General features: G+C 52.5%; 1 protein-coding gene across 14 annotated transcripts; it reads right to left on the bottom strand.

Moving 5' to 3' along the window:
* Positions 1-684: 684 nt before the first annotated feature.
* CD300LG (CD300 molecule like family member g) lies at positions 685-17,713 on the bottom strand. Of its 14 annotated transcripts, none has more exons than XM_063629127.1 (8): positions 17,003-17,710; positions 15,397-15,732; positions 11,309-11,410; positions 10,276-10,513; positions 8,987-9,099; positions 6,937-7,199; positions 3,064-3,183; positions 685-2,521 (listed from the first exon to the last, which is right to left on the bottom strand). In XM_063629127.1, the coding sequence occupies exons 1-8, from the start codon at positions 17,043-17,045 to the stop codon at positions 2,408-2,410; spliced, it is 1,329 nt and encodes a 442-aa protein (XP_063485197.1). In that variant the 5' UTR covers positions 17,046-17,710; the 3' UTR covers positions 685-2,407. The 14 variants fall into 14 exon arrangements, with proteins under 14 accessions (XP_063485197.1, XP_063485199.1, XP_055112740.1 ...); XM_063629129.1 differs by having other exon boundaries at positions 10,276-10,360; positions 17,003-17,708; XM_055256765.2 differs by having other exon boundaries at positions 7,147-7,199; positions 17,003-17,700.
* Between the last annotated feature and the right edge of the window lie 372 nt (positions 17,714-18,085).

Genomic DNA, 18,085 nt, shown 5'->3' with positions numbered 1-18,085 from the left:
CCAGTCCCCCAGGCCCTCGAGGTTCTGACCACAGGGCCATTATTGAACTGTTTCTCCTGCCTTTCCAGCAGGGACAGGTGCAGAGGACTTCAAGAAACATTGATTGCAAGGGTCTGGCGGGAGTGAAATTGGTGCTGCCACTCCAGAAAGCTGTTTAGCAAGAGGCATCAGTAATTTCAAAAATGTTCACTCCCTATGACCTGGCACTTCTATGCATGCAAATCCTTCTTTAAGAAATCTCCCGGCCAGGTGCAGTGGCTCATGCCTGTAATCCCAGCACTTTGGGAGGCTGAGGCAGGTGGATCACTTGAGGTCAGGAGTTCAAGACCTGGCCAACATGGTGAAATCCTGGCTCTACTAAAAATTCGAAAATTAGCGGGGCTTGGCGGCAGATGCCTGTGGTCTCAGCTACTTGGGAGGTTGAGGCAGGAGAATGGCTTGAGTCAGGGAGGTGGAGGTTGCAGTGAGTTGAGATTGTGTCACTCAACTCCAACCTGGGCGACAGAGCAAGACTCTGTCTCCAAGAAAAAAAAAAAAAAAGAGAGAAAGGAAAAGAAATCTCCCAATGCAGATAAACCCCCAGGCAAAGATTCACCCACACTTATCTACAATAGCAAAAATGGAAGCAAATTAAATATCGAGTGATAGACAATTGGTTAAATAAATTGAGACACACTGATAGGATGGAATATGCAGCTGATGAACATTTTATTTATAAAAAGTTCTGTAAAACACAGAGAAGTGCTGGAATAAAGTGATGGAACGATAAAGTGGAAAAGGCAGGATACAAAGTTGTATATACAAGATAATTGCTCTGTAAAAAGAACACCGGCAAATTATGTGGAGAAGAAAAGAGTGGAAGGAAGTACAACAAAACGAAATAATGATAGTCTCTGGTGAGACTATGGGTGACATTTTTTCCTCCTTTTCTTTTTCCCCTCCATCTTTCCAAGTTTTGCATACTGAACAACTCTTAATTTCACTTTTTAAAGGAAATAGGGCTAGGCGCGGTGGCTCATGCCTGTAATCCCGGCAATTTGGGAGACTGAAGCAGGAGGATCATTTGAGGTCAGGAGTTCGGGACCAGCCTGGCCAACATGGTGAAACCCCGTCTCTACTAAAAATACAAAAATTGGCCAGGTGTAGTGGTGCGTGCCTGTAATCCCAGCTACTCGGGAGGCTGAGGCAGGAGAATCGCTTGAACCCAGGAGGCGGAGTTTGCAGATCGTGCCACTGCACTCCAGCCTGGGTGGCAGTGTGAGATTCTGTCTTAAAAAACAATAATAATAGAAAAAGAAAAAAATAGTAGTTGTGCTACTTTACCCCCACCTCCGACCCCTTCTCCAGGGGGCTGGACTCGGAGTCACCTTCAGGTATCTGCCCTGTTCCTACTCTCCTCCGTGTTAGACACCCATGTGCACTCTGGTTTTCTACTCCTCTCTCTAGCCACCAGAACCCATAGGCAAGTAACCCTTTCCAGACAAGGAAGGAGCCAAGGTTTTCTTCATCATTTTTCCAAAGGGAAGAAGGCATGGCCAGGGAGGGCAAATGGAAAGGTAACCACTCTCTGCCGGTCCTGGGCTTATCCCTGCAATGTGCACCTGAACTGACCCAGGCCTGGACTTAGGCAGGCCTCAGGGGAGTCCCCAGCTGGGTCGTGGTGTCGTGGACAGAGCAGATCTTATGGAGGCAGGCGGGAGACGTCACAGTCCAAATGCAGACTCCAAGCTGGAGGGGTCTGCGCGTTCATCAGGCCCACCGGCCCTCAAACTCAAGTGCAACAGTCACTGGGCATTGTTAGAAATTCAGAGTCCTGCACCAAGCCCCAGAGATGGTTTTGGTGGGTCTTGGTGGGGCCCAGGAATCACATTTTTCACGGGCTTCCTGAAGGGCTGGGATGCAGGTGGCTCAAAGAGAAGCCGGAATCCCAGTCTCACCCCAGCATGCTCCTCTTCATCACCAGCTGATGCAGGAGACCGTGGGACTGAGTCTGAGGACGCCAGGGAGGGAGGACAAGGTGGGGTCTGGAGCGGGAGGAAGGCAGGGTCCGACACTGGGCATGAGGCCCAGGAGAGTTCCTGGCAGATAGAAACTCAGACCAGATCCACTGAGCCTTGCCTGGCCCTGCTGAGGGTCAGCAGCCTGGTACCCTGCCCAGGGATGTGAACCTATCAGGGATGTCCCAGTCTCCAGCCGGAAGGGCAAGGCCACCGCTCTGGGCTTCAGGGCTGACAAATGCTTCTAGGTCAGGCTGGAACACGCAGGAGGAGAGCCTGGGGAGGGTGGGGAGAGCCCTGGAGTCCGGGCAGCTGGACTGTGAGGCTGAGGTGGAAAGCTTTCGGGAATCGGTGCTGATCCAGCCAGCCACACTGCTTCACGGCTGGCCTGGCCAGGAGGGCCTCCTACCCTACACTGAGACAAACTTCGAGAAGCCCAGCTCCTCCTCAGATGTGTGGAGGGGAGGCATCGAGATCACGTCCCCCTCAGGGGCCTGGGAAGGGGCTTCCTTTTCCTCTGTAGTCTGTAAAGACAACAGTGGGGTTTGGAGAGCAGAACCCAAATGAAGGGGTGGGGGGTGTGAGGGGTGGCCCCCAGGTAGCTGCTGTGTCCACCCAGCCTTTTCCACAAGTTCCAGCCCTCCATCCATCTGCAGGGGCACAGGACCTAACAACTTCTCCTCCCAGAACTCCCAGGCTTTGATTCATGGCCTCTCATGACCCCAATCTATCCCTCCCCCAGGGTGCCCTCAAGGCCCCAGGCTGGGTTCTGGCGCAGTTGTGGCCTCCTGCCAGCCCACAGCACTGTCAGCCGTGACTCCCAACAAGCTATTCAGGAATTTTCTGGACTGGAAAAAAAGAGGATGTGAGGTCAAAAGCTCTGGCTTCCCGGGTGAAATGGGCTAGGCCTATGGCTGTGATGGGGAAGGTAGGTAGATGCGGGGGTGTGGGGTTTGGGGAGCGGATGCTGAGGAAAAGGCCTTCTTCCACTTCCTCTAATTGTCAGAGCGGAGGCAGGCGAAGTGGCTCTGCAGCCCCTCCCCTCCCAGGGCCCTTCTGTCCATACCTGGCTTAGATACTGGATGTCTGTGTCGAGGCTGAGAGAGGGCTCGGGGATGGTGAGAGACCCCATGGGCCCTGCAAGGTTGATCACGGCGTCCTCTGGGTCCCGGCCATTCCCCAGCGGCTATAACAGAGACTTGGTCAGAACAGCCTGTTCTTGGCAGCGGGGATGGTCTGCCAGCCCAGCCAAGCCCAAGCAAGAGGAGGGAAACGTGCGAGGGGCGGGCAAGGCAGGGAGGTGCCAGGAGGCGAGAATACTAAGCTCCTGGATACCTCTGCCACTTCCTTCTTTCCTGCCTTGTCCAAGGAAGGACAAGCTGTCTCACCTCTCTGAAGCTCAGTTTCCTCAGCTGTAAAACTAGGTAAAAATTTGTCCTTTGGGATCATAATATTCATAATAGCATCCTACCACTCAACCAATGAGAACTTCTGGAATGACTGATTTGCTTTCATTATTTTCTATCCTTTAAAGCAGAAAGATCATGCAGGCTGCAGGTTCTTTGTAACAGGCCAAGAGAAAGCAAAGTTGGACACGCCAAAGATTCATCGAATAACAAGGGACACATGAAAAATTCTTGAGATGATGGGTCTGAGCAATCCATTATCCATCAGATGAGGAGACCACCGCCCAGGGAAGACAGCAGGCAGTCCAGAGTCAGTGGGGAAGCCCATATTCTGACCCGGGCCTGGCTGCTCCCATGGGTCCTCAGAAGAGGAACGCCAGGCCCGTCCATCTCAGGCCTTGCCCTAGCAGGTGGGCAGAGCAGAGGCTGGAGCCAGCCAAGGTCCCCAGCCAAGATTCCCAAGGCCACAGGCTGCCCTAAGGTTTCCTGGACAATGAATCCCATTGTCAAATGGGCACTGATGCCAAAGAAAGAAGCTCCCATTTTCTGGGCATCTATGGGGTATATCATCTCACTCTTTCCTATTTACAACCATGTGAGCTACGGCAACAGGGGCTCAGAGAGGTGATGCAACCTGCTTGACATCACACAGCTGGCAAATGGCTGAGCTGGAACGCATACTGGAGACTGACCGCAGACCCAAGCTCTCTCCCTATACCCTGCTGCCATCCTGGCAGGGCGTGCGACACATTCCTCTTGGGCTCGATGTCCATGGTCTACCAACCGGGCCCCAGCTTCTCTCAATACCTGGCTGCTGTGGATGGGGGCAGAGGTAGATGTTTACGCCATCTCTTGTTAGAAATGCTAAGATGAAGCCTGGGTGTGGTGGCTCTTGCCTGTAATCCCAACACTTTGGGAGGCTGAGGCTAGAGGACCACTTGAGCCCAGCAATTTGAGACCAACCTGGGCAATACAGTGAGACCCCATTTCTCTAAAACCTTAAATTAAAAAGATAAAATATATACCAAAGAAAAGAAGCACAGGGATGACATCTTCAGCCTTCTGGGGACAAGGTAGGAATTAGAGCAGAATTCCTTGGGGGAAATGTGGATGGTGGATGAGGGCACTGGGAGGGGTAAGGCAATTCCCAAATGCTGCCACTCAGGGCCCTTGTCCCTCCTAGCCCTGCCCATGGTGAGGACAGAGGGGGCCTTGGTGCAGGGCAGACCTGGGGCTACCCCAGAGGACTCCTGACGTCGGACCCATGAGTCCATATTTACAGCTTTACAATCTGGTTATAACCCAGCCACTGCTGGCCCTGGACCACCAGCAGCTGCAGAAGTGTCACCTGTTCCAGGGTGACCGAGTTTGAGGAAAGAGCCTTGCAGTGCAGAAGCCAAATCACACACCCAGGCAGCAGCCAGGCCCGCTACTGCAAGTCTGGTGTGATTTGCAACCTCTCCCCTACCTCTCTGCCTCCACTGTGGACGATCGGCCCTGTTCCGGCAAGCATGGAGGCATTTTCTGGGTTGCTAAATATGCAGGAGATGTATCAGAGCCCCTGCTTCTAGGTACTAGTAATAAACGTAGTAAAGAAAGAGGGAAGTCTTGGGAAGCCAGGGCTGAGTTCTGATCGGAGCTTAGCAGGCTATTCGTTTCCAGGAGTGAGGGTCTGCAGCTGTCCCAGGGTCTTTCTCCTGTGTCTGGGGGAGGAGTCTTGGCTCCATTCCTCACACCCCTTGTACTTCAGTGCAGCGGGGTGGAGGACGCAGAGGGCTCTGCAGCCGGCCCCATAGACCTGTCAGCCTCCCCAGTTCTGCCTCTTTCAGGCTGGGTCACTGGGCAATTTCCCTTTTCTCTATGAGCCTGTATTTTTTCATCTGCAAAATGAAGGGGATACTAAACTCTACCTCGTGTGGGAATGATGAGGATTCAATGGCATATATAAAGCCCCTGACATGTAGTAGGTGTTCAATAAAAGATGAGGCAGATGAATGGATGGATGGCAATCCTTCTAGCAAGATCTCTTTGGGAAAGAAAATGCTGGTCTGACCCCTCACACTTCCCTCAGGGTTTTTACACCCCTGTAAGGCTCTCTCAAAGTATAAGTAATGAATGCATCCCCCTCCCCCTTTGACCTGAATGTGGGCAAAGAAAGCCCCAAACCCCTTCAATTCCATCTCCAGACTCTGCTAAAACCTATGGAGAAGCCATAAGGGAAATAATCAAGAAAAAGCAGAAGCACCCACCTGATCGTATTTACAGGGTTGTTGCCTGTGACCCTCTTGGGAGGCCCTGTTCCATCTTTCCCTCAACAAGGGGCCACCCCCTAGAGCCCCTCTGCCTGCTGGCCCTGTGCCCCTTCCTGTCCCCTCCCTCTTCAGCAGAGCCAGGGTCAGGTGCCTCAGGCAGGAAAAAGCCCAAAGCAGCCCTTCCAGGGTTGCCAGAAGGCAGTAGCACGGGAGCTGTGGCTGGTACCGGCGCTCTCAGCCTCCTCGGACCCCAGCCCCTCTCCTGGAGCTAGGTGGGGTGAGACCCAGGCCCCAGCCTGCAGAGCCAGGAGGCCGGGCTTGGAGGCGGCCAGTGGCACCCACCGTCCATCCATCCATGTGTCTCCATGACTTTTTCCTTACTCTTCTCCGCTACCTTTGGCCCTGTTGAGCTTCCTGAGACAACAACAGCTGCTTCCTAAGCCACAACCCAAAGTCCCATTTCCACCCCAGACCCTCCTTGGGGTGACCAGGCCTGAGTCTTTTGTCCTCACTGGCGCCAGGAAAGAAGGCAATGGTAGCCCTGCTTTCCTGCCCTTGTGTTTAAAGGAATGGAGTGGAGGCATCTCAGTAAACAGCGGAGGGAGGAGGGGCCAGGAGGGCTTCTGTTTCCTGAAGGGCGATGCTGCAGCCTCCTCCATTGGAGTGCTGGCCTCGGAGAGCACAGTCTCCTCTTGCAGCAGTAGCCTTGGGGCAGGTTCCCTGCTCCAGACAATGGGCACAGGGACACTTATTCTCTTGCCCCTGGTCCCCAGAGCACCACCCTCAGCCTGGGTCCTAGGCAGCCATGCCACCTTGGTCTCAGAGCCAAGGAAGCCTCAGAGAAAACATCAGGGAGTTCTGGAAAGAGAAGAGCAGGGAGTCAAGAAATCTGGGTCCTGTTCTCTATTTGGGCCACCACCTGCTGTGTGACCATGGGCAAGACCTTTCCCCTCTCTGGGCCTCAGTTTCATCTTTTGTAAAAGCACACTAGAGTTTGTAGCACTGCCAGAGTCCCTGGACCCCACCCCTGGAGGGTTCCGCTGGGTCTGGGGCCCTGGAGAGTGCATCTCTAACAGCTCCCTGACCCCTGGGCGTTCTGAAAGGCGATTTGCTTCAAACTGAGATAAAAGTCAGGCTAGAGATCTCAAAGGCTTCATCTGGATGCAGCTCTGATGTTCTGTGATTCTAAAAGGGGGGATGGAAAGAAGGTGCCTGGAGAAGATGCTCACATGGCTCCTGGAGCCCACCTGCCTGGCACCTGGCGGGAAATCAGGTTCCCACCTGTGAGTCCCCCATGGGCAGTCTGTCTGGCTCACACCCTGCAGGGCTGATCTTGGGGCTCACACAGATTCCTCCAAGGTGGGGAGCAAGTGCTGCCTCTAGGTCAGGCAAGGAGGACCAGGTAGGAAGTAACAGAGGCAAAGCCCAGGAATCTTGACTTCCAGCCCCAAGGGGATCTGAGCTTGGGCTTCCATATGCCTCTGTCCTTACCAAGTGTGAGAGGCAGACCTTCTCGTTCCTCTGTGTCTCTGTGGCCTGTGGAGCTGAAAGAGATGTAGAAGGAGGAGCCCCTTGAAGCCAGGAGTAGCCGGGAATGGCCTGTAGCTGCTCCCAGAAAGGTGAACTGGCCCCCTTGCACATGGGACCAGGGGCTTCCCAGAGGGAGGAGGCAGCCAGATGGGCAGAGGAGCCCCTTCCAGCTTAGCCCCTTGGGAATGACCCAGTCTTCTGAGATCAGTGCATGGAGATTATCTCATGAGGGTCAGAAACTGGCTGGGAAAATAAATCTGTGTGCTAAGGTCACTGCTACTTAAGCCTTAGTGTGCACATAGGACCCCCTGGACGTTTTTGTACAGTGCAGAGTCTAATTCAGTAGGCTGGGGTGAGGGTCTGAGGGTCTGCATTTCTAACAGACTACCAAGGGTTGCCACCGCTGCTAGCTGGCAATCAAAGTTTGAGAGGCAAGGTGCTAAGTGGCTTTGAGGTTGTGACCAGGAATGCTCCCACCCTGGCTTCTTCAGAGGGGACCTAGACAAAGCCCACATTTCCTCCGAGGAGCCACACATGGAAGAGACAGAAAACGGGCCCAGGATTCCCCCGTGGCCGCCTCCATGGGGACGACATTGTGATTATCTTCCTGGCTCCACCACTTCTTAGCTATGCAAACAAAGGGCAAGCTGCTTAACCACTCTGTGCCTCAGTTTCTCCCCCTGGAAAATGGGTGTACTCCACAGTGCGGAGGAGATTAAAGGGGATAAGCAAGATAAGCTGGGGATAGTGGCTGGCACATGGTAGCTCTTATTACTGAGATTTTGGTTAATCCTTTTAGTCTTTGCTACCCAGCACAGGAGCCGGGAGCCGCACATGGCCATCAGGCACTGAAATGTGACTACTTCACGTTAGACTGGGTTTTGATGGCTCAATTTGAAAAACATGAAAGTAGAATATGTATCACTGATATTTTCATATTGATTCCATATCAAAATGATAATGGTTTGGATATATTGGGTTAAATAAAGTATATTATTAAAATTAACTTCACTAGATTGGGTGTAGTGGCTCGTGCCTGTAGTCCTAGTTACTTGGGAGGCTGAGGCAGGAGTATCGCTTGAGCCCTGGAGTTCAAGGCTGCGGTGAGCCATGATCACACCACTGCACTCCAGCCTGGGCAACAGAGTGAGACCCTATCTCTAAAAAATAAATAATTAAAATAAAATAAAATACACTTAACTGCACTCATTTCTTTTTACTTTTCTTCATGTGGCTATTCAAAAGTTTTAACTTACATTGCTGGCTTGTATTCTATTTCTGTTTGATGTATATCTGTGATTGGAGGTAAATGAGGCTTAGGGCAGTTAGGTGACTTGCCTGAGGTCACACAGCTAAAAAGTGGCAGAGCTGGGATTTGAGCCCCAGCCTATGCAAGGGGCTGAGCAGCTCTAGAGACCCAGTGGCAGGAGTGGGGTTACAATGTCTGTCCTGCTCAAATTCAAGTGCTTGGTCCTGCATTGCCTCTGGCAGTTGGTTCCCGCACAAGGAGCTGGCAATGAATTCCCTGGGATCAATATGTAGAGAGGTGCTTGATCAGTTCAGACAGGCAGGAAGAAGCTGAGAACCCTTCATTCTCCCATTTCCCCTTGTGAATTGCTTTCCTAATGTTGACTACCTCGTGGCTCCTTCAGAAGGGAGGCCACAGCTCCTGATGCTCATACCTCAGACAGACACGCTGAGACCCACAGGGTCTTTCCAGGGCTGGATGGGGAGCTGTAGGTCTCAGTGAGGTCCCTGGCCCAGTGAGCCTCCCGCCTTCCTGCCACCCACCTTTGCTCACCTTCCTTTCTCCACAGGAGCAGGTGGCTGCCGAAGGCGATCAGGCCTGCGGCCGACAGAAGGCTCAGCAGCACCAGGACTGGGGCCAGTATGCGGACCGTTGGGATGGACACCCTGGAGACAAGACGCAAGGAGCCTAGTGGCTGTTACCAGATAAGCCAGAGTCTATGTCCTTTGGGGGTCCCAGGCACAGGCTGAGAAAGCCAATCCCTAGTGTGGAATCCAATTCAATGCAGCAGAGACTTGTAGGGGGTTGTGGTGCCAGGGGGTGGTATTTAGTGCTATTGGCTCTTGACAAACATTACTTAATTAGTGCAGACCCTGAAGCCAGGCTGTCTGGGTTCAAAATCAAGCTCCACCACCTTTCTATACCTTGGATAAGTGACTAAACCACCCAGGGTGTCAATTTCCTCCTTTGTAAAATGGCTGTGGTGAGGATCAAATGGGTCAGGATGTGTAAAGCGCATAGTTCAGTGCCAGACACACATGCCAGGCACCATATCAATGTTAGCTGTTAAATTCCACAATCCCTGTGTAACTAGGTAGGAGTGGCCCAATTTCACACTGGAGAAACTGACACCTGAAGCAATGAGCGACTCGCTAGGTCACACAGTGGTGTGCGGGGAAGTTCTCGGTGGCCTGTATCTGGGCTGGTGTCACTGGCACAGGCATGTGGGGCATCCTGGCATTCTTACTGTGAGCCATGTCCTTTCTCTCTCCCAAGGAGATCAGAGGGCACTAGGGACCACGATGTCCCATCAGCCCTGTCTGGTGTGGAAGGGATCCCTGCCCCCACTGCCAACCCAGGATTCACTTTCAGCAGGGCCTGAACCTGCCAGCAGCTGCCTGGATGTCGGTAGCCAAGTGCATTTACAACCCCCAAGAACCAATCCTTCAGGCTGGGACTCCAGTTGTAAGGAAAAAAATTGTTTTCTTTTGGATTCTGAATTTTCATGCTTGGCATAGGGCTTAGTGCAAAGTATACAGGCAAAAGCCCCAGAACTGGTGTGGCCATCCCTGAGGCTGGGGCAGCGAGAGAGGTCGGGACTGGGACCCTGGTGGACCCTTCACACTGGACAGGCAGCAGAGCTGCTGGCTCCTATAGTACAAGCTGTCCACTGCTCAAGGGCCCCTGTGAGGGACCCTCTGTGCTGCAGGCTGTGGCCATGACAAGAGGATGTGTCCGCTTAGAGGAAAGAGCGTTGAGTTCCTATTTTCTCAAAGGCACCCTATGGTTTAGTGATGGCCTGAAAGGGGATGTTGGTCACCTGGGGCTCACCTGGGGCTCACCTGGGCTTAGAGCTGCCACTGCTGAGAGCTGGACTGGCGTCCTCTGCTGATGTGGAGTCCAGCTGCATGGGGGGGCGGGAGCTCCCTGCAGGAGGAGAGGTCGCTGCATGAGGAGAGGTTCCTGTGTACTGAGAAGTCCTTTCGTGCCCATACTGGGACGTCCCTGAGAATGGAGTGGCCTCAGCCCCTGTCTTCCCCTGCTTGGCTGTGGTGATGGCCGGGTAGAGCCCAGGAGAAGCTACAAGTCCAAAAGCAATGCCTCAGCATCCTTCCTGACCCTTGCATCCCAGCATCCCTGACTTCTGACCCTTGACCCCTGAACCCTAGCCTCCCTGGGACCCATTTCTCAGAACATCCCCAGCTAAAGGATACTCCAGTAAGCAAACAGATCTAGATGAAGGCATTTTGAGGAAGGAGACCGTAGATCAGGCACACCCCACAGCTGTGCATGATGTTCAGTCTCTTTCTGTGCCCATAGCCTGTTCCCTCTGTGAGGAGGTATAAGCACTCCCCTTCCCCGCTTCCATGACCCTTACCAGTGACCATTCAGTGGACACCTTCCTGCCCTCCCCCTACAGTCCCAGTCAATTGTCACCTCTTTCCTCACCAGAAGGACAGGTCCTCCCCTCACCACCATGTGCCCCTCCCTAACCACCCGTGCCACCACAGTAAGGCCTTGACTTCCTTCTGCAGCCATGAGACCAGGAAGGGCAGGGTGGCAGAGATGAGTCCAGAGGTCAGGGCCCAAGGCCTGGCCTTTCTGGCTTGCCCCTGAGACTCTTGATGGCACAGACAGAATACGAGCTTTGGGATCAGGCTGTGACCACGTCTGGGCTCTGGCACTTCCTGCGTGACCCTAAGCGAGTGACTTAACCATGCTGAGCCTCCACTTCCACAGCTGGACAACCCAGCTCCCAGGCTTGTGGGACACCTAGGTGGCCATAAACTATCGTGTCTGGTACCAGGCAGGCACTCACTGGCTGCTTCTGTAAGAAGGGTGGCAAGGGATGGGGCAGAATCGCCATTCACTCACTCAATCCTGGGGGCTGGGTTTGCTGAGCTTTTGCCTTGGGCTGCAGGCGTGTTGTAGCCAGAGGCTGGAAGGTGGGAGAAGGGGAGGGAGGACAGCAGGGTCCTAGAGGAAAGGAAGAGGCTGCTTTCAGGGGCGGCACTGCTCTGAACCCCTTTTCCTTCCTAAGGAGCAGCTGGCAGCTTTCCTACCCCCCACCTCAGCACAGAGCACTGCCATCTTTCACCTCGGCCAACCAGGAGCCACGTGGCGGGTTCCAGCAGATCTCTGGTCTTCTCCTTCTGCAGCCCCCTGGCCTCCCGCCTAGCTCAGACCCTCAGCTTCCCCACCTGCCTCTCAGCCTGCTTCTTCCCTGCCAGCCTTCACACTACTCCAGTTTTGTCTCAAAAGTCTGTGTTGGATCCCATCCCTCTCTGCCTTAGAACAGTCAGTGGCTCTCCATTGCCTAAAAGCCAAAGTTCAAACTTTTTAGTATGCCTTTCGAGGCCTCTTAAACTCAGGCTTCAGGCTGGGCGTGGTGGCTCACACATAATCTCAGCATTTTGGGAGGCCAAGGCTGGTGGATCACCTGAAGTCAGGAGTTCGAGACCAGCCTGGCCAACATGGTGAAACCCCCTCTCTACAAAATTAGCTGGAGATGGTGGTGCATGCCTGCAACCCCAGCTACTTGGGAGGCTGAGGCAGGAGGATTGCTTGAACCCAGGAGGGAGAAGTTGCAGTGAGCCAAGATTGCGCCACTGCACTCCAGCCTGGGCAACAAGAGCACAACTTCGTCTCTAAAAAAAAAAAAAAGCAAAGAACAAAACTCAGGCTTTGAGGCTTTGAACCACCTTGTCAGCCTCGCCTCTTTCCCTGTTCGGTGCTCCAGCCATACAGTCATCCTCTTCCCGACTAAGCCAGCCTCCTGCCCACCTCCGTGCCTTGGACATGCTGTACCTCTGTGTGCGATGCATTTCCTTTCCATCTCTGCCTAAAGCACTTCTTTCTGTCCTTCAGCACAAGCTCAAGGTCAACTCCTCCGTAATGTCTTCCCCGGAAGCAGTGAATCTCTTTTTCCTCTGTGCACTCACAGTCCCCTGTGCGTGCCTCCAGTTGCGCTAATGCTCACTTACACGGCAATTTCTTGTGTACTGGGTCTCCCTGCTAGGCTGAGACTCCTTAAGGGCGAGATGCCTATCGTATTGGGAGGCCAAGGCAGGCGGATCACGAGGTCAGGAGATCAAGACCATCCTGGCTAACATGGTGAAACCCTGCCCCTACTAAAAATACAAAAAATTAGCCAAGATCGCACCACTGCACTCCAGTCTGGGCAACAGAGCAAGACTCCGTCTCAAAAAAAAAAAAAAAAAGTGCCTATCCTCTGTGCCCAGCACAGTGGGCAGAAGCCTGATGCAACCAACCCCCCAGGAGCTACTCCGGTCCCCACTTCCCCAAGTCCATCTGTCACCTCCCCAGTCCTTGCTGACTGTGTGCCATCCTGGAGTCTCCCTCTCTCTCCACCACTTTCTCTTCTACAGATTGAGTATCCACTATCCAAAATGCTTGGGAACAGAAGTGTTTCAGATTTCAGAATATTTGCATTATATCTGCTGATTCGGCATCCCTAATCCAGAAATCTGAAATCCAAAATGCCCCAATGAGCATTTCCTTTGTGTGTGTGATGCTGGCACACAAAAAATTTCGAACTTTGGAGTATTTTGCATTTTTGGGTTAGGAATACTCAATCTGTAACACTAGGTCAGTTTATTCTTGGATTTTTCTAAGTAGATGATCAAATCTTTTGCAAATACGGAGTATTTATCTTTTCCTTTCCAACATTTATACTTCTTCTTCTTCTTTTTTTTTTTTTCTTTTTTTTTTGAGACTGAGTCTCGCTCTGTCAACCAGGCTGGAGCGCAGTGGCACGATCTCGGCTCACTGCAAATTCCGCCTCCCGGGTTCAAGCAATTCTCTGCCTCAGCCTCCTGAGTAGCTGGGATTACATGCATCTGCCACTACACCTGGCTAATTTTTGTATTTTTAGTAGAGACAGGGTTTCACCATTTTGGCCAGGCTGGTCTTGAACTCCTGACCTCGTGATCCACCCGCCTTGACCTCCCAAAATGCTGGGATTACAGGCGTGAGCCACCACGCCTGGCCTTATACTTCTTAATCTTACATATTTCATTGCCTAGGGCCTTCAGGCAAAGATGAATAAAAGAAAATGATAGTAGGCTTGCTGGGCACAGTGGCTTATGCCAGTAATCTCAGCACTTTGAGAGGCTGAGGTGGGCAGATGGCTTGAGTCCAGGAGTTTGAGACCAGACAGGCCAATATGGCGAAACCACATCTAAAAAAAACCCAAAAAAACAAAATGTAGCTAGGCATAGTGACTTGTGCCTGTGGTCCCAGCTACTCTGGAGGCTGAAGTGGGAGGATTACTTGAGCCTGGGAGGCAGAGGTTGTAATGAGCCAAGATTGTGTCACTGTACTCCAGTCTGGATGACAGAGTGAGACCCCATCTCAGAAAAATGAGTGAATGAATAATAAATAAATAAATAAAAAGAAAAGAAATGATAGTGGGTACATTTGTCTCTTTCTGACTTTCTTAGAAATTTTTCTCATGGTTCCCCATACTCAATGGTGTGCTGGAGATGGCTCGCACTGGCTCACAAGAGCTCATTGTTAACTTTTCAGGAGTTGGTGAGATCGTTGTTAAACTGTCGATGGCTGGAAATTGGCCATGGGAATTGGACCACAGAAATGGACACCACAGAAACTGGAAAACACCACAAAATGAGAGCATCCCCAGCCTGTTAAACATTTACCAGCACACCACTGTCGTGAGTCTTCTTCATTTCAACATCCCAGCTGCCATCAGAGAGAGGCCAACAGAGTCTGATATAGGATAATATAGCAATACACATGTCATACACAAATAAAGAATTACAAATGAGGGTAAACCTAAAACACAGGCGAACTTGATCATAACTGGTAGAAATGACATGTGAACACTGATAAGAATTGGAAGAGATAAGAGAATCTTGTAAATAATGAAGAACAGATTCAATGTGGTTCGATGCTGCCGCTATTTGGCAAGTTTAACTTTGTTTCCCCAAATTAAAGATCCATGGATAACGGAATAAAAAAAAAAATAGGGGCTATGGTGGTAGGGATGGGCCTGGGATTGGGATACGTCCCAGCTATGGGGCTAGGATAGGAATTAAAGCAGATATCAAAGCTGGCAACGACTTGTGTTTGAATCCCAGTTCCACCACTTCCTGCTGTGAGATCTTGGGCAAATCACTTAGTCTCTTGGAGCCTCAGTCCCTCATCTGTGAAATGGGGGATACAAAGACGTACCTCGCCCACACTGGCCAGCAGACCAAGGCTCTCACTCCCCTGGGCCCTCTCTGGCTTCTTTCTCCTTAGCTCAGCAGGTCCACTTGGGGTTCTGGGCTCCCAGAGAGGTGCTCTATCCCCTACCCAGGCCCCATAGCTTCAGCCCCGGCCCCCTAGTGTCCCTGCATTTAACGATCCCTCCTTCAGGCACCCTACCCAGAGACCGGTTCCCAGGCACTCTAGCACCTGTGGCTGGACTTCAATATATGGGGAGGTGGAGGCCAGGAGGAGAGAGTTGGGGGCACAAGCAAGGTGAGGCCAGCATGGCCAGGGCTCAGGTGATGCTGTGGGCTGGGTCTGGAATGCAGCAATGGTTGGCCCAGCCTCGGGAGGCCTCAGGAATATCTCTGACACCAGGCGTGGAGTCTTCTTTATCCCCTGATATGTCTATCTTGTACCCAGCCTATGGAAATCTCCCTCCAGCACATCCGGGCAGAAAGGAAAGGCGCCGAGCCCAGCCCTGGACAGATCTGGGTCCAGTCCTGCTCTGACATCTACTACTGGTGTGACCTTGGGCAGCAAGAGTGAAACAAGGGCCAAGGCTCACACGGCTCCTTCTGTGCCCCAAGCCTTGCTCAGCGCTTGACGTGCAAGATCTCCCTGAGGACTTAGTGCCCATAAGGTTGGTACCAGGATTACGCCCCACCACCCCTCCCTCTTCCCTCTGCAGCTACTGGCCCCAGCCTGGGGAAGGAGGAGATATTTGTTACCTGGAAAGACGAACAGAGAGATCAGTAAAGACTCATCGGGGCCCCGTTTTTCGACCCCACACCAGTACTTCCCAGCGTCTTGCAGGGTGAGATTCCACAGGGTCACAATGAGCGAGAGCTCCTGGCGGCTGTCACGGATGGACACCCTGCCCTCCGTTGTCTCCTGGCCTTCCTCTCCTGCATAGATAGTGCCAGAGCAGCGAGCGAAGAGGATCCCACCCTTCCTGCACCAGTACTTCCGGTGGTCCCTCAGCTCTTCCCTGTAGATGCACTGCAGGGACACAGTGTCCCCTTCGAACCCGCTGATTTCCTTTGGGCCCTCCAAGGCTTCATAACCTAAAATCAGAGCAGGAGTGGAGGTTGGAATAACCAGGCTCCACGTATCAAGGTCAAGGCCAGAGCTTCCATTTTAGGAGGAGGAAGGAAGGCTTTTCTCAGTCATCCCTTCTGGGGACAGCCTTGGAAGAGCCATTACTTCCCTCCCACTCTGGGGGAGCTTGGGGCAGGGCTGTTGCTGTTTCCCTAACCCCGGCCCATTGAGGAACTGGGGTGGGGGGGTGGCGTTCTAGATTCAGATAGAATCTGACAGCCAGATAGCCAGCAGGGTTTCTGGGTGTTTTGTTTTGTTTGTTTGTTTTTGAGATGGAGTCTCACTTTGCCACCTAGGCTGGAGTGCAGTGGCCTGATGTCTGCTCACTCAAACTTCTGCCTCCCGGGTTCAAGTGATTCTCCTGCCTCCGCCTCTTGAGTAGCTGGGACTACAGCCACGTGCTACCATGCCTGGCTAATTTTTTATATTTTTAGTAGAGATGGGGTTTCACCATGTTAGCCAGGATGGTCTTGATCTCCTGACCTTGTGATCCGCCCGCCTCAGCCTCCCAAAGAGCTGGGATTACAGGCGTGAGCCACCGCGCCTGGCTTTGTTTTGTCTTTAGACAGGATCTCACTCTGTTGCCCAGGCTGGAGGGCAGTGGTGCTCATGGCTCACTGTAGCCTTGACCTCTGGGGATCCTCCCACCTTAGCCTCCCACTAGCTAGGACTACAGGTATGCACCACCATGCCTGGCTAATTTTTTTATTTGTTTGTTTGTAGAGATGGGGTCTCACTATTGCCAACTAAACAACTGACATCAGTTGTAGGATGCCTCCTGATTTTAAGTGTTAGAAGGTAAAGAAAAAGAAAGCAAAAGAATTGATGAAACGTGATAATTCTTCATCTCTCAGGGTTGTGGGGAGAGGCATAGCCGAGATTCAGCAAATATTTGCTGAGTTCAACAGGGCAACCAGACGGGGTGTCTTGTCCGCCTCCAGGCTTGACACAGGGCAGAAAAATTAAGATTAGAGAGGCAAAGCAACTCTTACAGCCAGTTGCCATGAGGGGAAACCCACAGGTCTGGAGAAAACCTGGCTGTAGGTTCCAGAAACAGCAAGTGCGGCCCCAGCGCCGCCCCCACCTCCCCCCACCCCCACCCCGCCCCGCTCCCCTAGGGCTGAGGAGGCTGAGGATAGGTAGGGTGGGGCTATCAGGCAGTCAGGAGGTCCTTTCCCTGCAGACCCCAAGGGTGAGCAGCCCCACATCCCTCCCAAGACCCCCTCCCCATCTCACCTGGGAGCAGCAGGCAACCCCATAGCAGGACCAGAAGCTGCATTCTGGGCGCTGGACACCGCGGGAGCAGACGCTGGGAACTGTGAGCTCCTCTTCAGTCACACGGGTCTTTAACTTCCTCTAGTCGCGTGAAACCAGGCCAAAGAAGCCAGGGGAGGGGAGTGTGGGTCATCCCTCCGCAGGCGCAGCCGGGGAGGCGCCTCTGCCTTCCCTTTTCTGAGCGCCCATGCGTGCCTACCCCGCGGCTCACCTTCAGGACTGAAAACCCACAACGGAGCTTCTCCTAAACTCGTGCGCCTTCAGAGGGGCCTTAACCTGTGGTCCGTGCGCCCTAAGGGGTCTGTAAGTCGAACTCACATGGGAAAAAGTTACATATTGACTTTCATCAACTTCTAATATTTAGTTTTTCCTCTTATTAAGAGTGTACTGTTAGCAGTACCTGCAACTTTGTTACGAATTACAATCACAGACACTGGCACATCAGGTTGTGGATATCTCGAAACGTCGTGTATACCCCTCACTGCTTGGAAAATAATGAGTTCCTAGACCTGCCCCTAGAGCTGGTTATTTACAATAATGAAACGGCTATTATTATATTACACATTTATAAAGAGTTTTAAGAATCATCTCACCAGTATTAGTTTTCTTTCCAGCATATGTATTTTATTTACATATTTACCCGCCATTATACTGAGAGAGGGGTCCATAAACTTCCCTAGACTGCCGTGTGGACAGCGGGACAGAAAGAAGCTTGCCCCTGGGGCAAGGCCCCTGGCCCCTCCTCCGCCCTTGCCTTTTGGAGGGCGCAGTACTGCCCTTGGCCACGGGGCGGCGGTGCAGACGAGGCTGAGCAAAGCCGCAGGGCTGAGCTGAGCCGGATTCCCTGGCGCCTTGGGCCGGCCGCGCTGCAAGATAGGTCTCCTCCGCGCCTGCGGAGTTGTTTTGGCGTTTGAAAAAGTGAATTGGTGGTTTCTCCATCGCAGACTTGCATACTCCTTGAAAGGACCAAAACAAACATGCACACTATTGGGAGCCCTGACACACTGGCTTCAAAAATGACTCTTTTTTTTTTTGTCTGGTTGC

The sequence above is a fragment of the Symphalangus syndactylus genome, chromosome 20 (genome assembly GCF_028878055.3).
Source record: "Symphalangus syndactylus isolate Jambi chromosome 20, NHGRI_mSymSyn1-v2.1_pri, whole genome shotgun sequence".
NCBI classification, from domain to species: Eukaryota; Metazoa; Chordata; class Mammalia; order Primates; family Hylobatidae; genus Symphalangus; species Symphalangus syndactylus.
This window is presented reverse-complemented; position numbering and strand designations above follow the sequence as displayed.

Coding starts and splice junctions, on each gene's coding strand:
- CD300LG (XM_063629127.1), bottom strand. CDS start 17,045: ATGCAGCTTCTGGTCCTGCTATGGGGTTGCCTGCTGCTCCCAG. Junction 9,100..10,275: donor AGTGGCAGCTCTAAGCCCAG/GTGAGCCCCAGG, acceptor TCTTGTCTCCAG/GGTGTCCATCCCAACGGTCC. Junction 2,522..3,063: donor ACATCCAGTATCTAAGCCAG/GTATGGACAGAA, acceptor TTGTCTTTACAG/ACTACAGAGGAAAAGGAAGC.